This window comes from Anarrhichthys ocellatus, unplaced genomic scaffold (genome assembly GCF_004355925.1).
Source record: "Anarrhichthys ocellatus isolate YVR2014 unplaced genomic scaffold, GSC_Weel_1.0 scaffold24, whole genome shotgun sequence".
In the NCBI taxonomy this organism is placed as follows: Eukaryota; Metazoa; Chordata; class Actinopteri; order Perciformes; family Anarhichadidae; genus Anarrhichthys; species Anarrhichthys ocellatus.
The window spans coordinates 2924971-2947528 of record NW_022280054.1 but is presented as its reverse complement, the minus strand read 5'-3'; the positions used below and the strand labels follow the sequence as shown (position 1 = coordinate 2947528).

General features: G+C 40.2%; 1 protein-coding gene across 3 annotated transcripts in view; it reads right to left on the bottom strand.

The window, feature by feature from the left end:
* grik4 (glutamate receptor, ionotropic, kainate 4) overlaps positions 1-22558 on the bottom strand; it is a 254553-nt gene that overhangs the window by 116966 nt on the left and 115029 nt on the right. For all 3 annotated transcript variants that reach the window (XM_031860591.1, XM_031860593.1, XM_031860592.1), the window contains one exon: positions 13933-14066. In XM_031860591.1, coding sequence (XP_031716451.1) covers positions 13933-14014 — 82 coding nt within the window. In that variant the 5' untranslated portion in view covers positions 14015-14066. The remainder of the gene's footprint in view (positions 1-13932; positions 14067-22558) is intronic.

The following is a 22558-nucleotide window of genomic DNA, read 5'->3' as shown; positions in this document are numbered from 1 at the left end:
GTACCTCCAGGGATCTCATGCCCTCTGCTTCTACAGAAACAGTACCCTATCGGCAGTGTTTCTCCCTCTTCCTTGCTGTTTCTACTATCTGGTGCTTCAACTGAGTGCTACTTGTGCCTCATTATAGCTGCACCTAAACAGTGTATGGGACCCAGATGGCTAGGTGGGGCCTGACGCCACCGTGGCACTTCTCGATCGCTCACAAATACATACACCCTGCTCCATAAATGAGTCCTGAATGTTGAGTAGGTGTCGGATGTTATCATGCAGGCACGGACTATAGACGTTTCCCTAGAGAAGAGAACAGGAGGGTTGAAAATGTCATTGGTAGGCCTCGAGGGACCTGTAAGGGTAAACACTGTATGCTGTCCTGATGCTGGAATAACCCTCTGTGTGTGAGTGTGTGCATCTACTTGAGGCTCTGCTTGAGTGTGTGCGAGTAAGAAACAAAAAGGGCAATATGCTTTTGTTGTCGAGGGTTGTAATAGGACCAGTGGACCAGTGTGTATGCAGCTGATAAGGTGGGGAACCCGGGGACAGGACAGGAGAGGACACGGGTGAGCCGGAGTGGACGGTAATCCATGGCGCTTCCCTACAGGACAGCACTCTGTGTAATCTTAAGGAGATAGGAGAAATACAAGAGGGACAATCATCCACTGACCCTGAGCAGTCAGAGAGCCGGTGATGGAGACCGGAGAGGCAGAAGAGGAAGGGAGAAAAGCTACGCAAACACGCAAGCTAACACACAGTGACACCTGGAGACCTGTCAATTGATTCAGTGCAGAGCAAGTTAATAACACAGTTGGCTGCACAGGGAAAATAGCCTACCTGTCTGTACAGTTAATAGACTGCAACACTGCCCTAGAGTCGCTGTGTGTGTGTGTGTGTGTGTGTGTGTGTGTGTGTGTGTGTTTATATGTGTTTAATTGTGCCTGTGCTTATCTTATCAACAGTGTCAATGATGTCCTGCTGTGTAATTTGTCATTTCTCCACTACCTGTAGCTTATTCCATCTGATACTTTGCTGTTTACTGGTCCGAGCTCCCTACTTTTTAATTCATTGTATTACTCAAAGTACTATGCAGTGGCACATTTGAAATCAGAAGCTTTAGCAAAAATGTTATTTAATGCATGATGCAATTTTCACTATTCATATTGTTTTAGTGTAAAATGTATGATCAAAGAATGGAAAGATAAAATGTGAAGAGCCAAAATATTTAAATGAATGATTAATCAACATCAAAATAGTCCTCTTCCTTTGAGTTTATTTTCATGAAAAAACATAATTATGTTAACTTTTTTTACTGCCAAGGCAAAAATGTTCTGTTTTTTTAACGTTGTATATTCTGTGGTTGCAATGTGTGCTTTGTTATCACATAAAGTGTTAACTCGAAGCTCCTGCTTTGATTCCAAATAATCAGATGTGAAAACAATATTGTAAATTGACTCGCTAAACAGTTTTTATGAAGAAAAGAATGAGCCCATGAAAGCACTTCTGTGTGTCAGCTGAAAATATCCACAATTAAACTGAAGCACAATCACACAACTTCAGTCTTTTTTTAGTCCAGCTATTTTTTCTTTCCTTTGATTTTTGAGGCAAAAAGAAAATATCAACATATTGTATTTTAAATCATGTATCCTCACCTTCTGGTGCTGCTTAAAAGAAACATTGTTTTTTTCCGGCTGATAGCAAACAGTCTATGTCCTCGTTCATGTTTTCTTTGTTCTTGCTATAATCTAATGCTGCGACTGTTTTACGTAAAACTAACCCTCACTCCTTTTTATCATATTCATCCTTATTATCCATATATCCAATATTTCCATCCCCTAACCTTCAACTCTTATTTCAACTTCAAGGAATTTTAAATTAGATATATCATTTAGTCATTTCTATTGTAAGTTTACTTTATTATGTAAATGTACAATATAGACACTAAACAGACTTGAATGTAGTCACTAGGCGACAATCACAGAAGCATAATTAACTGGGGACGATTGATACCACAACATGGCAGCAAAAAGTTTGTTCGAGAAAAAAGAAAGATTATGTTGCCTCACAGCAACCAGAGTTTGTTTCTAAAACTCACTACCATCATCCCTCATGACGGAAGTCTCATTGATCAGTCTCACTTGCTTGTGTGGAATCCCATTTTCTGTGACCAAATCATAACTGTTGAGCTCTGCTGTTGCCTGTTTCCTCACAAACAGAAACATATTCAGTAAAAAAAAAAAAATCTTACCTAGAGCTGCAAACAAGCCAACTAAAAGTCCCTCCCAAGGTAGTAAACTATTAAGCAAGCAGCCATCCCTTGCCTCCTGGAGAAGAGTCTGGTTAATTAACCATTAACACATGGCAATGAATTTCAAATAAAACAGCAGGTAATGCTACAGATGTACCGACAGATACGAAGATGGATGAAGGCTAGGGAATGCACACATTCGTGTTAGCACACAGGTAGGTGCACACACTTACACACTGCGTAGACAGAGGTGGTGCTCCAGGCAAAGGGTGGCAGCTGCCGATAGCTGTGCCAGCCGATTGTAATGGCAGAGGGCCTGGCAACAGCTGGTGAGGGACGCTCTGAGGACTCGCCATACTCTTCACTGTGAGCCGTGATCAAAGATGTGACATAATGGAGTGGGAATGGCAGAACGGGGTGTCAAGGGCGGGGTGTGTTTATTTGCCATGGGAGAGGGGTCTCCATATGCACACGTGTGTGTGTGTGTGTGTGTGTGGATAATTTGCTCATGCAGGTACAAAATGGATGGATGAGATAAGAAAAGGCATTTGACAGCAGAGCACAGGAATCAAATCAGTGTGCAAATACACCAACTGTAGGAGGTCAGTATTAACAGACTACTAGGACTGATACACTGCAAGTTTATCTTATCTGAAACATGTTTTTGGTAAATGATGAATCCACCAGTGGTGCTTTAGAAAATGTTGATTATAAATGTAAATTATAAATGGTCCCAACTCCACTAATGCGCGATTGATTGTATGCATATCAGATGTGCAAGTTACCAACCAAAGGTGAATAGACAGCAAATTTAATCAAATTTAGTAAAACACCAGAGTAGCAGGCTGAATTCAGAGGTTATGCTTCATTTTCAACATGCCTAATGCATTAAACATGATGCCCCAGAAGACTGTTTTGCTATTTTGTGTCATGTTGTTGAGCCAATACCCATTTCTGAAACCCTGAGCTAGCCTGAGGCCACTGTAATACATTTTAAAAATGGCCTTGGCATTTCAATAATTGAATGCACCCTGTATTTCTTAAATGTGAAGCATTTGCTTACTATGTTTACTCAGATAGCTGTTCTGAAAACAGGTGTATTAAAGATGTTATACTCGGTATGTTTATCTTTAAACATAAAAGAAAAACATTTTTTCAATTGTGTACTAGTTCTGTCTGCCGTGAAAATGATGTCAACTCAAGGGTAAATAATTTTAGAAGTATGTTATTGAAGTTATTTCAGTTTGTAAAACCACAGCCAGCTAATATTGGACATGGCCTAAAATCTTTACCACTACCCAAGACACCCAGCTGGCCCACAGATTTAAGCACTCGCCCACCTCCACAAGGCCTGCAGACAGATTATGTCCCTGCTGTTGCACTAGCAATTGTTACCATTGGTCAAGGTGCCTGTATAGAGAGGGCTTGGACCCGGAGGGATCGAGTGAACCTCTGTGAAGCTCCATGTCAGATGAAGGGTTGCAGCTGTTGATTTCACATGAACTGGAGGAGACGCTTGACCATCTTTACCCTCTGCAGGTCAACAGTCACAAGCAGCACAAGAGGAATTGGCAAATACGAACTGGGAGAAATAAAGAAAAATAAGAAACCGTACTGCATAAAAAAATGAATTACACTTCAGAGAGAAATAATACAAATTCCCTGCTGCACCATCTCACAGCCCCCAGCCACTGAAATGAAGCAGAGAAAAAACATCATCTATGATAGGTCAATGAAACTGCTTGGCCATAGCACCAGGCTATATCTCCCCAGTGCTCTAATCTCAACTATTACTGTTGTTTTTCTGCAGTAATGGAGCAAATCCCATACAAACTGCCTGTGATGTTCCAAGCCCACGCCCATTAGCTTCAGCATGCTGCCACCAAATTGAGCTATATAGCCGTACATGCTTCTCTGCCCATACCGCAAGGACAATGTGTACATGTGCTACAAGTGTGTGTGTGTGTCCGTGTGAGAGACATATAGTGAAGATTCTTCTCTAGAATGAATTGAACAGGGATAGTTCGCTGTAATGTCAACCATTTATCAGTCACAGTTAACCTACTAACATTATATCATTATAGCCTACGTGGGGTTTCTACTATAACTAGCGTATACTCCACTAAGTCATTGAGCCGTGAAAATCCCTGATCTAAACGCCTCGCAGTAAAGAATGAAGGGATTTCGTCCACAGAAACGCGAGAGGGCTATTCATTTGTTTAGTTAAAAATAGGTATTTGTATGTTTTCATGTCATATCTGTGACATATTCTGCAGATATAGACTTTGGAACTTTAGTTAATGGTGTAATGCTGGTTGCTGGTATGCCGTCAAGATGACAATGACCAGATCATTTTAACTGTCTACTTCCGTTAGAACCCCGTAAATAAGAACACAAGCCAAGAGGTCGCAAGTGTGGTTACATTTTTCAAAACTTGATGCAGACAACACCTGCTGGATTATTTCTAATGTGAAATCCAGAGCTGGACAGGGCAACAGGTCTCACATGTGCTTCTACTCACACACTGACAGGCTAGAGGTTGTAGGGACGAGTGTTATTTGGTGTGGTGTGTAAAATGTTCAAATTAAAGGATTTTGGACTAATAAATCAAAACTTAAATGACATTTTTGTCATTACAGTGAGAGTAAAGTACAATAAAATGTACTGTTGGTTAGGCATTGCCGAACTCCAGGTATCGGTTTAAATGTGAATGGGACTCAAACCTAATGAATTGTGACACTTTTATCTGTTCAAAATCATCATCACAATCCCACACAACCATCCTACCATCCTGTCATCCCTGAACATAACCACCTGCAATATTAAGGGCTATCATTACTTCCAATTCTATAGATGCCATTATAGAGGTGAAAAGGTTAAAATAATCAACTTTGCTTTGAACTCATTTTAGGTGACCAGGACAAAACTATGACATTTTAAAGTAAATTTAATTTCACGAAAACATTTTAAAATGGTGCATTGCTATTTCCTCCAATAAAGAAGATGAAATACTAGCAAGCTACTTTCTAGTTGTCCCTGACAGGACTCATTTATTTTGTTTGTTTCTAAATAGGAAATAAAAACACATTTAGTTTTTTATGTTAGTGACATTATGTGAAAATTAATTTGTTCCATTGTAGCTTTCTTCAAACCCACGCTATAAATAATAATGCTGAGGTTCTGCTTTTTAATAAGTAATGTTGTGTTCAAGTGATACAGAACACAATGTAACAGCCACGACTGCTGTAGCCGTCTAAGCATAAACATCGTATCACTGTAACAAGCGGCTAAATCAGCAGACATCAGAAAAGTTTAAGTTTACTGGCAGCAAAGTTAAAAATATCCAGATAGAGACGGCTAAAGAGAGAGAAAAAGCCTGCGCCTGTTGATGCCTAAGTACCGTATATGCATGAGCTAGTGTATTCATCTGTATGTCGCTGCCATTGATGTTGTGTTGTTCTGCTCTAATCAAAACCCAGTCAACAAAAGCTGTTTTTCCTGCTACCTGCCAGTAGATAATAGCTCTCCACAGGAGGAAAAACACCACACTTTCAGCATTAATAGCTATATTTTCATGAATCAAGGCGCAAGCACAAGCACTGGCACAAGTTCATTGAGCTTGCATGGTTGGCTGTGGCAACACATAGTTATTTGGAGACCAAAGATGTTATCACAGCAGTGGTGCACACATGCTGCAGGTGTAAAATGGTTTGACAGGGGTAATAAATTAACAGTGTTTGTTTGGCATCAATCATGACTAATCAAATCATCTCCTCTAATTTCTTTTAAGAGCAGAGCTCTCTCCACAACGCACTGAGTGTAATGGACGAGGAGAGTCAAGATCCGCTGCACAAAAACATCTACTGCTAAAAGGAAATTGATATCCTTGTCTGGGTGATGCAGTGTTGTAAGCCGCAAATCTGGAATGAATAATAATAAACAAAGGGAAAATCGTTCCTGCTTCTTCTATGCAGGGCAAAGCATTAATGTGTTGCCTCGGCAAGTTAACAGGGACTTAAACAAATCGAAGGGATGTGAAATGAATGCACGAGTCACAATGTCCCTCGTAGGTGGACATGAAATGTCATATCTGAGTTCTGAGTTAACAGGATGGAATCAAACACTCTGACCCGCTGTTTTTTGTGGGGAATGAGGACTGCAGATTTTGGAGTTAATGCTCTTGTGTACATTCAATATCACGTTACTCCAGCCATTCAGTGTTAAGAATTCATCGACAGCCAAACTTAATGTTTAATATATAAAGGCTATAGACCAATATAAATAATGTGGCATCTCCATACCAGCATTCAGCTCATTCCATGATGCTGCTGTACAATGCCCTGGTTATAGCCTCATTCTACACCATGGCAAGACTATAAAGCACACAGTACTTACAATACTGTTCATGCACTCATTTTATATGAACTAAGTCCATCTCAGCATGTGGCAAGCTCCATTACACATCCACAAACATCACTCCACAGCTCGTAATTACTTTCGTCTGTTAATAATTTAAGAACCAATGTTTTCATGTTTGTGTGTGTAGCTGAGGATGGAGAACCAATTTTTTATGACCGCATATAGTGTGTAGACATGTGTGCAAATGAGCAAAGATTCATATGAATTTGTCTTTATCAATCCCAGTGAGAATACATTGAATCAGGAGAGTGTGTTTTGTGTGTGTGTTGGGGTGTGTGGTTGAAACTAAGTTTACACACACACACACACACACACACCACATGCCTGTGTACAGTGACTTTATCAGATTGACTGAATAATTTATGTGGTAAACACAGGAGCAAAGTAGTGTGCATAATTGCATAACATCACTCCTATCTGCCATTCTTGCCATTAACTAAACGATTGGTCCCAGCACCTGCCCTGGTAATTAAAACCTTAGAGATTAATCGTCAACTCCCCCCCCCTTTCAGATGACGCCTAATGTTGAGATTTGTCTCTGCATGTACATGGGCTCCATTTGACTCAAAACATACAATTTCTCCCATAAAGTCTTGAGTAACCATTCAAATTGGGCGACCGACTTCTGAGGAAACATATCCTGCAACAAAGGACATTGTTGCCTCAAGGCACACACACTGTTATTTAATTAAGCTCCCATTTCTTTCTGATTTTTTCCTCATTACATTTGCTGGCATCTTAGTGAAATAGAGAGAACTGGGCAGTTGGCTCATGTAACAAGTGGTCATTACAAGCAGGGAGATTAATCACATGGCTCCTCAGCTGGACATCAGTCTCTGCTTTAGCCTCCGTTCATAAGAAATGTGTGAAAATGTCACTTCAGAGGAACTACGGCTACAATTCACAACAACACATGAAACTTCTCTCACAGTACTTTACTCTCGTTCCTTTCCAACATGCCCTCTTCCCTGTTCTTCAAGTGATAGGGAGTTAAATGAGTTCATAGATGCCAACTGAAGTCTGGAGTATTTCAGGGCAAACCAAACCTGACTGGAGGCAAGGGCACAATGACTAAGCCATGGTGGCTCTAGCAGCCAGCCTTAATAAGTCACTGCGAGTGTTCTCACTCAGGGGGTTGAACTGAGGGAATTGACAGTGCTGCTGCTGCCTTGTCGGTATTAGCTCAGCAGGGCTAATTACGCTATTAGAGTCTACCTGTGGGCTTAAATTTCACCGATCCACCCTACATGCCCTAAGTGACTGGACACACATAAAGGACAGTACTTGTGTGCGCACACACACAAGACCATACACGTGCACACACACACCAGCCCAGTATCCTTAAACGTTGTGTTCATACTGGATGATTTTGCAGTACATGTTGCATGCCCAATGCCTACATCAGTGCAGGGAGCGGCGTGCCCTTTATGTAACAAAGAAAAAGAAAGAAGTGTACTGTAGTTGATGAGCATGTGGCATGTCTGACTTTCATGCCAAAGTGCAAGTTTGAAACAATAAGTACTTTTTAAAACCACAACCACTACCGTCACTGGTGTTTTACTTGCCTCAGCTTTACCATACCTTGACCATACTGTAGCTTGTAGCTGCACCATTCATGTTGGAAATAAATCATTTTGAAAAACTGCATTAAATGTGAAAAATCTATTTGATGTATTGTGATCAATAATTTTGTTACATTGAGTGCCGAGTCTGAAATAGCACAAAATCCCAAATCACAGAACAAAAAAAGTGTTGTTTGATATTTCTGTGTGTGTAATGTATGGTTACAGGTAGTACACACAACTGCCTTTTTATGAGGACTTCCCCTGTGGTTACAACTTAAAGACAGAGCGCTAGTGTATGCAGTTTTATTGAGTTTATTTTAAACAAGGCGTCTCTCCAATGATTCACTACATCATATTCAGTGCGTTTTGCCTTCCTTACATCTATCTCACGATAAACTGCATCCCACCCTGAATAACAACTCAAGTGATGCCAGTCTTGGGAAGCTGGGTAAAGATGGTGCAAACTCATCCTCTGCTGCTGAGAAAGTGAAGCCAATTGAATTTAGCCCACCAAGAATCCTCTAACGTGTTCTCCTACTGAGTGTGGAAAAGGGAGCAAAGAGGCAAAAAAAGATTTGTCTGACTTTTTCCTGTGGAGTCAGTCTGGTTGCTGCTCCCTCAACACTCACGGATGCTCTGTACATTTTGTTTTAGACTCATTTTAGGAACATTTTATGTTTAACAAACCTCAGGCTAGATTTTTTTCCAGTGTGTGTGATATGTGAGTACAGCAGCAGTCTGAAGTTTTGATCTTATTAACCACTCGCTAAGTCAAACTGACCATGGAGCCCACACTGTCACTTATTGCACTTCCTGCATATATATTGTTTACAGCGCTATGATTGACCAGTCTACATTCAAGGGGCGGGACTTAGCAAAGGGTCAATTAAGTGTCAAACTTGATTGGGGATTATTTGTATAAATTAGTTGGTTGTCAGCTGATGACATGACCTCTGAACTTGGTAAATGGTAAATGGACTTGTAAAGCACTTAGTCTTCCAACCACTCAAAGTGCTTTAACACTACATGTCATTCACCCTTTCATACTCATGCATATACTGATGGCAGGGGCTACCATGCAAGGTGCCACCTGCCCATATTCATACCCATTCAAACACTTGGCAACATAGCTGTTTTCACAAGTGCTGAGATACAACTCTATATTGATATGTAACAACTATAGAAACAATCATATGTGGAATTCATACACTGAATAATAAAAAAAAGAAATAACTGAATACCTGTCTAGGCTGCAAGTGTATCAGACGTGTTTTTCACTCGCATGTCTTATACAAAAGATATGCTCTCATTTTAATCCAAGCAGAAATCGTCAAAACCGTTATGAATATAAAAAGCCAAAATTACATAATATGTAATTACCTATAGGTGGGAAGCAAATTGGGATGATTGCGGAATGAAAAGATTGGGTTTTTGTATTGAGAGGAGGAAGTTGATGACTTACAGGCATCTGTTAAGGAAGCCCCTGGGCATCGGAGAGGCAAAAAAAGTTAATGAAAAAATGGGCAAAGAAAACCAACAAACATAGACAGCCTAGCTCCCGAGGTGTCCCCGTGGACCCAATAATAGGAAATGTGTTTTTTCATGAAATGTCAGTGGCAGTAAAATATCTGTTTTTTTATTAGATTCCCCTGCCACCCCTTGCATAACTCATTCCAAATAAATGGTTGTATATTGACAATACATGTCTTGAAAAATTACATTCAATGATAATGAAGCAAAGTACATATTGACAGATTTAAAAGTGGAATAACATGCACACAGTTAAAACAGGTCACTGATTGATCTATACATGAATATTTAGCAATTAATTAGCAATGGATTACTTTCCATAACACTAGATATTAATCCATACTACAGAGAGACTACACATGCTCGAAAAAATATTTCCAAAGCCTGTTCTTAGCAGACAGCACATTTAAGTTGAGCGAAAGGATATCTGGCACTTGTGTGAGCCGATACCCAGTGGTTTCTAACAGCTACATTTAACGTTGGTCTCAAAGGAGAAGCCCTTCCCTGTGGTAAAGACCAACGCTAGGAAACATTCTGAGGGCTTCAGACAGAGGAGACAACCTGATGTGATTGCCGGTCTGGATTTATTCATGAACAGAAACATCCTCTACCTGGCTGTCAAACTCTGATTTGGTATCCCTTAATATGAAGTAAAATAGTTAATCATGCTAAAGAAAAAAAGAAAAAAGAAAAACATGTTTAAAATCTTAATGATCACTTTACACAATTTTGCTTACACAAAAGTCCATTTAGTTTTTTTCAATAGGTGCTGAAAGACAGAAAAACAATCCATCTCCGGTGACACTTCCTACTGCCTTTGATTTACGAATAGAAGATAATTGTCTTTTATATTCTGATATTGAACTGGACAGAGGCAGTGTGTGTGTGTGTCTGTGCATGAGTCGTTTATGGAGTGAGGGCTCTGCAGTGTCGGAAACAATTGACAGTGTTGACGAATGTAGCTCTAATGAAGGACTATGTGGTTCTCCTGACTATTTTCCAACATGTTCACTCCCTGTAACGCACACCAGCTCGTAGCAGTGACATGTGTGTGAAAGATGATTTCCCCAAGTTAGCATAAGCAGTCGCTTATTCGGCTGGAAGAAAGTAGATGGCAGATGTTTTTTCACTGTACCAATGGGGAATACCACCCGCAACAAGAAGCTGCACCATATGGTAGTGAACAAGGATGTAATATTATGCAAATCGTCTCTTGTTTAAATGTTTTACTCATGTCTGAATCAATAACAGGTCTTCTCAACGGAATTTTCTGTCATTGCATGAATTGATTTCAACTAATATATTTCATTCCTTCATCTCCTTGAGCTATTCTATTACATGCCATTCATAATTAGTTAAAACGTCACTTGTCTGTGTGGTATTTCCTATTAGAAGCTATACTGACGCAAATTCAATTATTTATACTCTCTTGAATCAATGCCGCTGTAATTAATCTATCATTACGCTGAAACAACTTCCAACAACACCAGGAGTTTACACCGCAGGGGAACAATAAAATGAAAGTAACCTTTCATTTGTACCTATCTTACCAATCAGTAGGTCTATCAGGGGGCATGTAGACCTACCATACATGCCAAGTGAGTCAAATGAAAGTCCATTTTATCCCCAGACTTGCCAACATCACAGCAGAGACAAAGATAAGTTCCTCACTGAGCTTGCTGCTGGCTGCCGAATGGTCCTGGTGGGAATGTGGCAGGGGCGGGAGGTTGTTTTTGGCCCTGATACATTCAGAGAAGGCCAGACAGTGACATTACGCCAGCCAGGCAGCACTCGAGGGACAGCCACGTTAAATACCATCTCCCGGAGCACAAATGGCAGGGAGTTTGTTGTGGTGTTTGGGGGTATGTGGTTGTTTGTGTGCCTTGGTGTGCCTTGAAATGTGTGTGTGGCTGTCTGTGTCTTTGCTTTTGCATATCTAGGGCTTTGTGCATAAACACACGCGCGCACACACACACACATAAGTAGAGCACAAACAAACACGTACTGACATTACTCTTGCAAAGAGACTGGTGCTGTGAGTAGAGGACATTAGGAGAAAAGCAACAGGTCGCATGCTTAATTATCCAGCAACGACGCAACATGACTGAGATAAACATCAAGCAAAATACCATCACTGCGGAGATGCTTTTGTACAATCAGGTGGAAGGTGGAGGAGAATGCAGAGTCCTTTATCCAACAATATTCACGAAAAAGTAAAGATTGTTGATACAATAAACTTTGAACCTGTGTTGTTTTCAAAATAGAGATTATTTGCAAAACCAATAAAAATCCTTAGCTGTGCTGTCAGAGCTGTGAAACACGGCAGGAGAGTGATACAAAACATGTCTCGCTCAAAAATACGAAATGACAGAACACGATACTGTTTCAAGTTGAAAGTTGAACTAACTCCATTTTGTCAAGGCTCCAAATACCGGAGGGATAAATAGATTCTCTCACACAACAGGAGAAGTCAACATCAAAGGGAAAGATCAGAAATAGGCTGCATTAAAGATCCAATATGCATTTATGAGCCTGTAAAGCTGGAAATGTCTCTGAGTTAAACTAAATAATGTTTTCATCATCATTGAAACACATTCCTCCAGAAGTGAGTGCACTGCACTGCTGTGTCATAATGTCCTGGATTCAGTTCACGCCTCGAGAAGAGACTAGCTTGCACAAAGGCAAACTATTTGTTTTCAATACTTTTACCCTTTTGACTTTGCTTGATGTTTAAATAGCCTTACAATAACCACATGGGGCTTTGTATATTGATGTTAAGTTATTAACTTCCACCCTTTTCTCCTGACAACAAATCTGCCTGTCAGCTGCCTGTTCCTGAAAGTTGACAACCGTGCTATAAATATAAAACAAGCCACTCATAGACAACGATGGGATGACAGTCTGTAAGCTGTATAATCAATTATATCTTTACCACCTATTTGTTTCAATATACAGTACACACACACACACACACACCTAAGACAAGAGGTTTATACATAAATAAATAAATAAAGAGAGTGTCAGTCAAACTTTTGGTGGACGGGGGAACTAGTGACAGGGTGTCAGCGACCTCCTGACTGTAGGAGAATAATAACAAGAAGGAAAAAGTCCCGTTGGTTACCAACTGACTCTGGCAGGTTATGAGACTTTTGAACCATGCCCTCTCAGCTGCAACGTCTAGTCAGTTTCAACCGTGGTCCAGCAATCTGCCACAATATCCAGACGCAGAATATCACAGTGGTCTCTGCTAGACTTCGTGCTGTTGTGTTAAACTATTCAAACTGCTGGTGTAACAATGCCGATGACTTAGCCATAAATTATACTAAACATGCTATTTACTATTTTAAATGGTCCAGTGTTGATGCTCAACAATGGCAATATATATGCTATAATGTGTCAGTGAAACGTCTACTGAGCTTCACCTGACATTCACAACAGTGGGCGAAGCAGCATATAGAACATGTTTAACATCTGGGTTAAAGCATCTATTAAGATCAGGATTTAAAAAGAGCCGGGACTAAGATCACGGTTATGGTTACATATTCCAAATAGACCAGTTCCACTTGGATTGCACTACTAGTAAAAATCTGTTGATATCTATTAGACATTTGAGAAAGAAAGTGTTATTATATTTGTGCAATGGATGTCTATTGTCAAATAGACCTTAAATGATTAACTCTACACAGATATTTTATTAATTTCTCTCGGCAATACACCATAGAACTAATTTGTTTTTGTTTTTCGTCTATGCCGGGCCTATTGTATTTCAGAGCCAATTAGGACTGTGTTATATCCACACAGTTTTTAGCCACTTGATACCTCAAACCATATGGGAAACATTGGTTTTTCTTTTGATTGAATTCCTTGCGCCAATTTTCCCATGAGAGACTGTGAAGTTAGACTGTTCCATCAATTTGAGCTGAAACTTGAACAGCAATTTGCTTTAAACACAAACTTGATCATTAAAATTGGAAATTCATTCATTGACATATTTTTTTCAATTAATATGGAAAATAAAATCCTTTTATGCCTGTAGTATATGGATATTCTAGAAGTGAGTTGTGATCTCTCTCTCTCTAAACCATTAAAAATAAGACCTCCCGGGTCAACATGTGTCTGCAACAGTTTCTCCACTGCTACCAGACTGTACAATATTGCAATTTAGTCATACAAATTTACCTATTCTGAAGGAGAGCGGGCCACCAGAGGTGCTTCTCACCCACATGGCTAAGAAGAGCAGAAGCGCCCAGGCTGTGAGCATCTTCTATGACTCCTCATGGGTCCTGCCCCGGGGGTGCCCCTGTCACAGCCACCTGAAAAATATACAAAGCAGAGCACACCATTTATACATCAACCAACATGAAGAAGGACACACAAAAGCCAGAGCTGTGCAGCAGGCTGTTTGAACTGCAGATATACAGTGTTTTTCCTTCTCTCTCTCTCTCTCTCTCTCTCTCTGTCTGTCTCTATTGTTGCATGCTCGGAATCTGTTAGTGAGGGTGTGCAACTGCTGCTTAGTGAATCTGAGGCCAATGAAAGTGTTGATTACTTTTCTCCCGTCATTGCTGCTTTTTCTGTGTTAATGGCAAAGAGTAAGTTTGCTTCTTGGGTTTTTGTTTTGATGTTTGTGTCATAGAGGGACACTTTCCAATATTTAGTTTAGTCTGTATTGCATCAAATTAAGCGTGGTTCAGTCTGGCAGTGTTTTTGTTGATGTTTTGCTTGATTAAAAACTACAACACGCCATGATTAACATAATTGAGTGTGAAAGTGTAAAACATTCATTCATGGTATTTTTAGTCCGTTTTTGACTCTCTGCGATTCCTTGAAATTATTCTTAGATGCTTGATAAATAGAAGTCCTGTTCTCTTTTTATCGAGGTAGGTCTTTGCTATTTATTATTTATTAAAGAAAGGTGAAGGTGTGGTTGGTTCTGTTTTGGCAGGGACAAAGGGCAGGGTCTTGTGTTTTGTCAGTGTTTATGTTGCAGAAAAAAAGACTTTTTTTAAGAAGTTGAGAGAGGTCAGTGACTACATATCAGTGCAAGCACATTGACAGTATTGTACTGGAAAGGAAATGAATAAAGGACTCTACCTTGGACAGGACAGGACAAACAAAAGTCTCTTTTGACTCATCTTTCCAAAAATAGGAAGCCAGTTTGATTTGTTAGACGCATGGAGGACAAAGCATCCAAATGTCAGACAGTACACCTGTGAAGATGGCAGGCAGCAAGATTAGCACAGCCAGACTCAACACACTAGGGCTTCTATTTTCGTACAGGCACAAAGCCAGCAGAGGTGCAAATGTAGCCAGTGTAAATTTCATCAGCAGGGAGTCCACTCCACTGTGTTTGTACCCGTTTGGTTATTTCAGAAATGTTAGCACATGTGTCTCTCAAGGTAGTGGGTGTTTTCTGGATTTGGGCAAATGTTTACCTGCAGTGTCTCAGCTGGCCACCTGGACTTCACTAAAGGACACAAATCAAAGAGGGGGTCTGGAGACCTAGGGGAGGTCTTGCAAGAACTGGTGGCAGCTCGCCAAAGTGTTATGAATGTTTACAACAACACAGTGGACAGAACAGAGGAGTTCAGACTCCTATGAGCAGTGGAAGAGTTTTTATATTTTGTGTGAGGAACCATTGTTTTTTTCATTTGATTTGTTTATGGCCTCAGGTGTGTACTTCTGCTGACTTGTTTACTGGTCTGTACTGTAACACTGTTGAGATGAATCTCAGCAGCAGATTGGTAACACAGATGATGTCATGCTCCAGAACATAACAAATTTGATTTTGATGTAAGTTACTTATGTACAACAAGGCCATGCATTTCTCTGGGTCTTTTGAATCACTTGTCTCTCACTGCAAAATCAGTTTGATGTCAGAGAAGCCTATTGAAGGTCGATTCCATGTAATACACAGACAAAGTGTTTCATCAGAGAGCAGATTGATAGCTACAGAAGCATCTCATTGTCCTAGATAATGTATACCGTGTACTCTAGCCGAGTATAAAAAAAGTTCCTTTTTGTTCATTCAATATCATCAAGCCTTTTGGTTCACAACTACCAATTCAAATCTGAAGTTCTAGATAGGGGAGTAAAGAAGTGCATTCTGCCCTTTCTAAGCAGTTAGTTTGAAACCATATGAGCCGGTGGCAACAATACAAGTTTATGAGTATCCTTCTATGCAACTCTCTGGGTGTGTGTATTTATGTTTGTAACCATCCTTACACCCCGAAAAGATTCACTCTGCAACTGCCTGTGTTTCTACTTAACTAAAAGGAATAAGACAAAACTGTTTTTTTTGGGGAAAAACTACAGCGTTGTGTTATATATATTATATATTATTATATTTTCGGCATAAGAAAGTATGTCAGGGTTAATGGCACATACTGGCGAGAGGAAATCCAACCCTTTCAATGTGAAAAACATATATTTGCTGATAACGTTTGCTGGCTCACTGCCTGTGATGGACAATAAGATGGATCATGTGGGTTCCTACCGTACCGAGTTATTGCTCATGAGAGCCCTGGGGAACTGTTGCATCTGACTGTCAACACATCAAGATCATTTCACAGACCTTTCCCAGGAAAACTATGCAAATAACAGCTGTCAAAAGCCTTGCCCGGAGGTTCTCAGAAAAGGAGAAAAACATTAAAATGAGTTATGTTCCAAAATTAATTGAGTACTGAAAATTCCTTACAGCTTGTATCGTTATGCACACAGGGAGATTACTTTGCTTTATTGTTCAATTAGCCTGACTCTAGAGCAGCATATTTTCAACAATGTCAAATACTCTCACAGAACTAACAACTGATAGCCCAGAGTACGTTTTATTACAGCAGCACAGGAAAGATGCAACAAGAAAGAAGATATCTCGAGACTAAGTTGATTCTTAACACACACACTGCAACATGTTTGATGGACTCAGCTGGCACAAACACACTATTTGATTTATTTATTCTTCTTCTAAGTTTCAGAGCTTTTAACTTTGATTTTATAGAGCTTCCTCCTGTATTGTGTGGATATGGACATAAAACGTAATATGTGTCGCAATATTTCCTCCTCTCTCTCACGATTTAGACTTTAAACAGCCTCTTTAAACTCCCTCCCTTCATACCTGAAGTCCAAACATCCCCACCACCTTATGAGCATTTTAATTATTTCCTTAAACTACAGATTTGGTTCATCATACATTGCCTGGCTGGCACCGCACATTAAACAAATTAATTAAAAAAAATAAAAAATTAAAAAAATCTAGATTTGGACTGGCCACTCCTGCAGTACAGATATTTTTAGTCACATTGGACAGAAGCCTCCTGACAATATGATTCTTCCTGAGCGCCAGAATCGACAACAACTTTAAAAAGTCCCTGCAGAGACTGGGTTGTGGAGGAATGAAGAGGACAATAGCACAGATTACTCGTACTGTGAGTTGGCATGAATAGACAGACAAGCAATCATACTGTATAGAGTCGTACCCGTTGCATTTTCAGTATAAGCCTCCCCTGAATACTGAATAGGCTGAGGATCGTGAAATAAAACCCGGCTATTGTAACTCTTCTTTTGTTTCTTTCCTCACATAAAAGCCAGTGCAGGCTGAGATGGTGAGATGAAATCAGAGAAAAGGGGGCTGCAGTGTAATCATAGCTGTTCTGAACACGGTTTTAAAAACAGTGAGAAGGTTTCAGATATAGTATACAGTACAACACAGACTGTACACTGTAGTTTCCTTATCCTAAAATCCTTTAAAAATATGGCTAAGAACTGAGGGAAAGGAGAGAGAAAACACACAAAAAATCAGAAGCTGTGTTGTTCATATCTGCTGTGATAGAAAACATGATATTAATGTTGCTCTACATGGATGTGTAAGAAGGCAATAGAAACACAGTAATTCACGCTCACTCACAGAAAATCAATTTTTGTGGTTAAATCGCATTTTTATAAAAGCCACAGGGTGACACCGAAAGTCTTGCAGCACAGACTACTGTTGAGTATCAGCGTCATAGTTGACAAATAGCCCATTGTATTTATACAGCGTGTGGAGGAAAACAGATACAGATACAGATACAACCATTTTTCCTAAATCTCATTTTCAGATCTCAACCCGCTGTTCCCTGTGTTGTGTGAGAATGTGTGTGTAGAACCGGGGGAAATATACACAATATTTCTGTATTTGCATCTTGAAAGTAGATTAAAATTAACGTTGACAAAAGGACATTGTAGGGACTTCTGCACTAAATGACTAACTGCACACTTAAACACACTTCTAGAGATTAAAAGCTGATGTACTGTATAAATAGTATTTATACAGTACAGCAGTTTTTAACTCTGACCCTCACACCATATGGGGGTAATGGCTCACTGACTGACTGAAATGGAATCTGACCTTAGATATTAATCATGTTAACCGCCTGGCTATAGCACTAATTTGCTTGGCATCCCATGACACCAATCTGGTATTAATATTTTTTTCTCTTATTTAGCCCAATCAACTAAGACCAAAAGTCAACGACTCCACATCCAGTAAGAACCATGACAATGCGAGACAATAAGACCGTGATGTTGTCTGCACTATGTCAGCAGGGCAAGATGAGTAAGATCAACGATTGACAGACCAGGATGGTCTGACAGCTGTTTGACTTGCCTGTCAGAGCACCAGTTAACACAATCCAAATATCAAAACTGTCAATCAACATCAAACGTTATGTAATTCAATTGCCAATGGCCCATTAAAACTGACAGATTGAACCAAAGACAAGTCAGACGCATAATGAGACTCACATATTTGCATATATTCATGTCCTGTTGCATTGGGAGTCTCAGAACTGGCACAAAAGCAACTTGTAGATGGAAATAAGTGATGTGTGACCAATGTTCAAGGAGGTTTTAGAGACTGTCAGGAGCTGCAAAAAATGAATATGCATATGATATGTATACTCCTTGGGTGAATGTTTGCAGTGAGTTCATAGAGAGAACATCTGTCTGTCTATTTGAAATGTGTAAACATGAGAAGAAAACAATGAACTCAACAAAAGGAGAAAGTGAGAAGGTATTGGTCTATGGAAAATCCTGTAATAATGTGTTACAGCTCTGTTCATTTCTCTGAACTGACCTCAGAGTTTCTACTCTGGAATGAACCGGACGGTCACAGCCAGCACGATGCTCACCAACATCTCCCAGCAGTAAACACACATTCCATTAACACCAAATCTCAGCGGCCTCCCTGTCACGGGTAATACAAGGTTGATGGAAACTGCTCTGAAGCAGTTCATGAAATAGGACCTGGATATCTAGGAGTAGTGAGTCTGAGAAAACCTGGCTGACTTTACACTAATCTAAAGGGCGTCATCACATTTTCTGACTGGTGGGGAGCCCTGGGCCTTTGCAGACTTTGCAGTGGTTTAATGACCAATATTTTAGAGAAATTACCAGTTTGTACTGTATACTTCAGACTGAGAATATATGTGTCGGGGGGGGAAGAAGCAAGCAGTCAAGAACTCAGAGATGGTGTACTGGAAAGAAAAAATATAACTAGTGTTACCTCGCATGATTTTAAAAATATGATTTGACCTTCCATGTTTTACTGGGCTTATAGATCTTTTATAGCAATGTGTGTGTACACAAGTCCCCAGTGTATTCATCTGAAGCACATCCGGCACCCATTGTTCTGCCTGTCACTGCACTTGCTATCTTTGTTACAGTAGCTGAATCAGCCCTGCCATCCTGGAGCTCTGGGTTGCAAACCCTCCTGCAGTCACATCAGCACTGTAAACCTACAGTCTAGAGAGAGAGTAACAAGCGAATACTGTACCAAAGCAATTGGTTGACCAATCTGAAAACATTAATAATTCATTTTCCAAATACTCAAGATGGAGTCAGAAAGCAGGGAAACTCAATTGACTTGATTGGGTGCAAGTCTATAATATAGATACAAACACACTCATATTTATCATATCATTTTGTTCTCCAGGTCTACATCCAAAACTCCCATTGGCAGACAATATTGTTTTGCATTATACTGTCATTCCCACAATATGACAGTGTCAGGAACAAAACCTGACATTAAAAATACAAAGAACAGGTGTGGAACTCAGCATGTGACTCATTTCAGATAGAAAAGGCAAAAAGTGTATCAGAAATGTGCATCCGTAACATCAGCTTTAACTTGTAAAGACTTAAAGGAGTATGAAGACAGTGATACTGTAAGATGGGGAGCAAAGTTTCAGTGAAAAATGGAAAAACTGAAAGTATGGCCAAAACTGATGCAACAGCCTTCAAAGACAGGGGAGCAGAAAAAGGCAGAGTTAAGGATGATCTCAGGTGAGCCCGGCCAGTCAATACTTAACGAACTGATTTGATAGCCAGTACAACAAAAGCAGCTACAGTACATTACAAGGGGAGGATAAAAAATGAGATCAGAAGCATCCTCCCATTTTCTTTTGCTCGCTTATTGCCAATCAGACCACAAGCAGATGGGAGTGACTTGGCAGACCATAAAGTGCTAACCAAATAAATACTATCTCAATAAGGGGAAATGTACGGCTGTAACCTTGCCCTGCCAAGCAGCCACAGACTTCCCCACTTCACTTCTGTCATCGCAATTGAGAATATTCTGTAAATCAGATGCTGGATTTACAGTTGGCATGATGCCAAAAATTCAGAATTAAAGATAAAAAAAATGTGGAAATTATAATTGGACCAACGCAATGTCAATATTGTATCCTGGTTGTTGAGTGGTTAGAGAAGACGCCCTATGTTGGAGCATCATTTTACGTGTGTTGGCCAAAAACAGATTAGCATGAAAAAAAATAAGATTTACATTGAATTTATATAAGAGATTCCACTCTGAGGAGGACAGCAGGAGCCTTTCCTCCTCTGGGCCACACCACTACTTCACCGTGAATGGTTTGCTTCAACCAATTACTCTTTTAGTTATTTTAAACTCCTCTAGCCTCTCAAAAAAAGAGGAAGGGCAACATCCTCTGCCTCAATGGACCAGCATCCTCTGAAATAACACAATGCTAATAACTACTATTGTATTGTACATGTCCATTTTACGTGTATGCACTTTGGCATTAAAAAAAACAAGAGAATACAATTAACAGTCAACTTCAATTAATTATTGCACTCACACCTACAATTGTGTCTGATTGGTGCAGTGTTTTGAATTTCCTGGAGGTGCCCTGTGAAATTGCAGAGCAACCTCCCAAGTGGCCTGTGGAGAGGCAGAAATCAGTGTAATTTCAAGAAGAGGAGAAATAAAAGGAAGAGAGTGATGGGGGAGGGCAGAGCTGAATCAAAGATGAATGGACGTGGAACAAATGCTTATCTTATCTATCTCCTCTCAAGTGTCTACCAGTCCCGATGTGTACCACTGCTATACCACCAATTCTCTCTCTCACTGTTATGTATATGAGTGTTGTGTGTGTACGCACACAGGTCAAACTTGGTGTGTGTTTGACCCTAACCTGTGTGTGCATTGTCTTAGTGTGTATGATGCCCTTCGCACTCTGCACTAACTGACTTAGATCCACAGAATGCTCCAGGGGGATATACACTCTCAATCATACTGTACAACACTGCAACACCAAGGGCAACTAAAAGGGAGGCAGTGAGAGAAGCTGAAACACGAGTCATAAGCAGACAGGCGGTGTTGCCTGAAAATCAGCTCCTTGGCAGACTCTGATAGCTGCGGCTCCCAGGTGGCAGAATACATTAAAGGGAAACAAACCTGATTTCAAAATCAACGCTTCTCCAAATCGTAACAGCTTGGTTAAACAGCTGTGAGGGTCAAACTGCAGGATAGGCTCGTAGGTGTTTTATATCTCTGCTTAATTTTAGTACAGAAATGTAGTGCCCAAAAACAAATGGGCAGTCATTCTGATGGCTATTGGTTATGAATTTATTGTTGCTAATGAGGGACCAAGTAGAAGCCATGTAAGTGAAATAATGAGCAAGTTATTCAGGGTATTTTTCCTTGTTATCAAATATTTGTGCCAGCATTTGGTTGATAAGACTTTGTACACAGGTGCACAGCATTGCTGAAGGATTTTAACTACACAAAAAGCTGCTGTGTGTGGTGCTATGTAGAAAGTGAAACGGCAGAACTTCCACATGTGTCTTAGTTAAGCCACAGCTACCAGTCAGCGAGTCATGTTACAGTAGAAACACTATAGTGACCTTAGCCCTCAACTTTTCAAGGAAATTTCATTGCATAACCACAGGCATCATACATCACAAAATGGGCTTAGTTCAACACTGCATGTGATCTTGGGAGTTGTATGTTAACCTTAATTTACTTCATCTGTTGCAGAGAATGGATCTGTTTCGTTAGCAAAGCTGCGACACTCACAGCTTCCCAGTACCATCACAGCTTTTCTTCCAGCCCCTGAGCAGCTCCATCTAAGCAGTTGAGGAAGTTAAATGCCTTGCTCAAGGACACATCCTGTGGTGGAAATGAGGGAGGGGGCAAGTGGTGCTCATCAAAAGCCCTCGGAGAAAGAAAGCTTTATTAATAGTATTCAATTGTGCTTGATAGTGCTTTGGTGTACTGTGCTTTGATATGTTGGTGTCTGCATTTTGTGAAGTTAAATAGTTGTAGTGTGCTTTCATCCCCATGTCAATCTCTCTCTCCCTCTGTGTTTGTCAGTCAGTCTCTCCCCGTCCTTGCTGAAAGGCACCAAGGCCCTGTGTGCTCTTCCCCTAATTAGGTACAAGCCAGAAATCCTTCTAATGCCCCAATTATAGGCATATCTATGTGCTCTTTGGTTGTTTTCTTTGCCGTGTAAAGCCACAGTCATTAAGGACA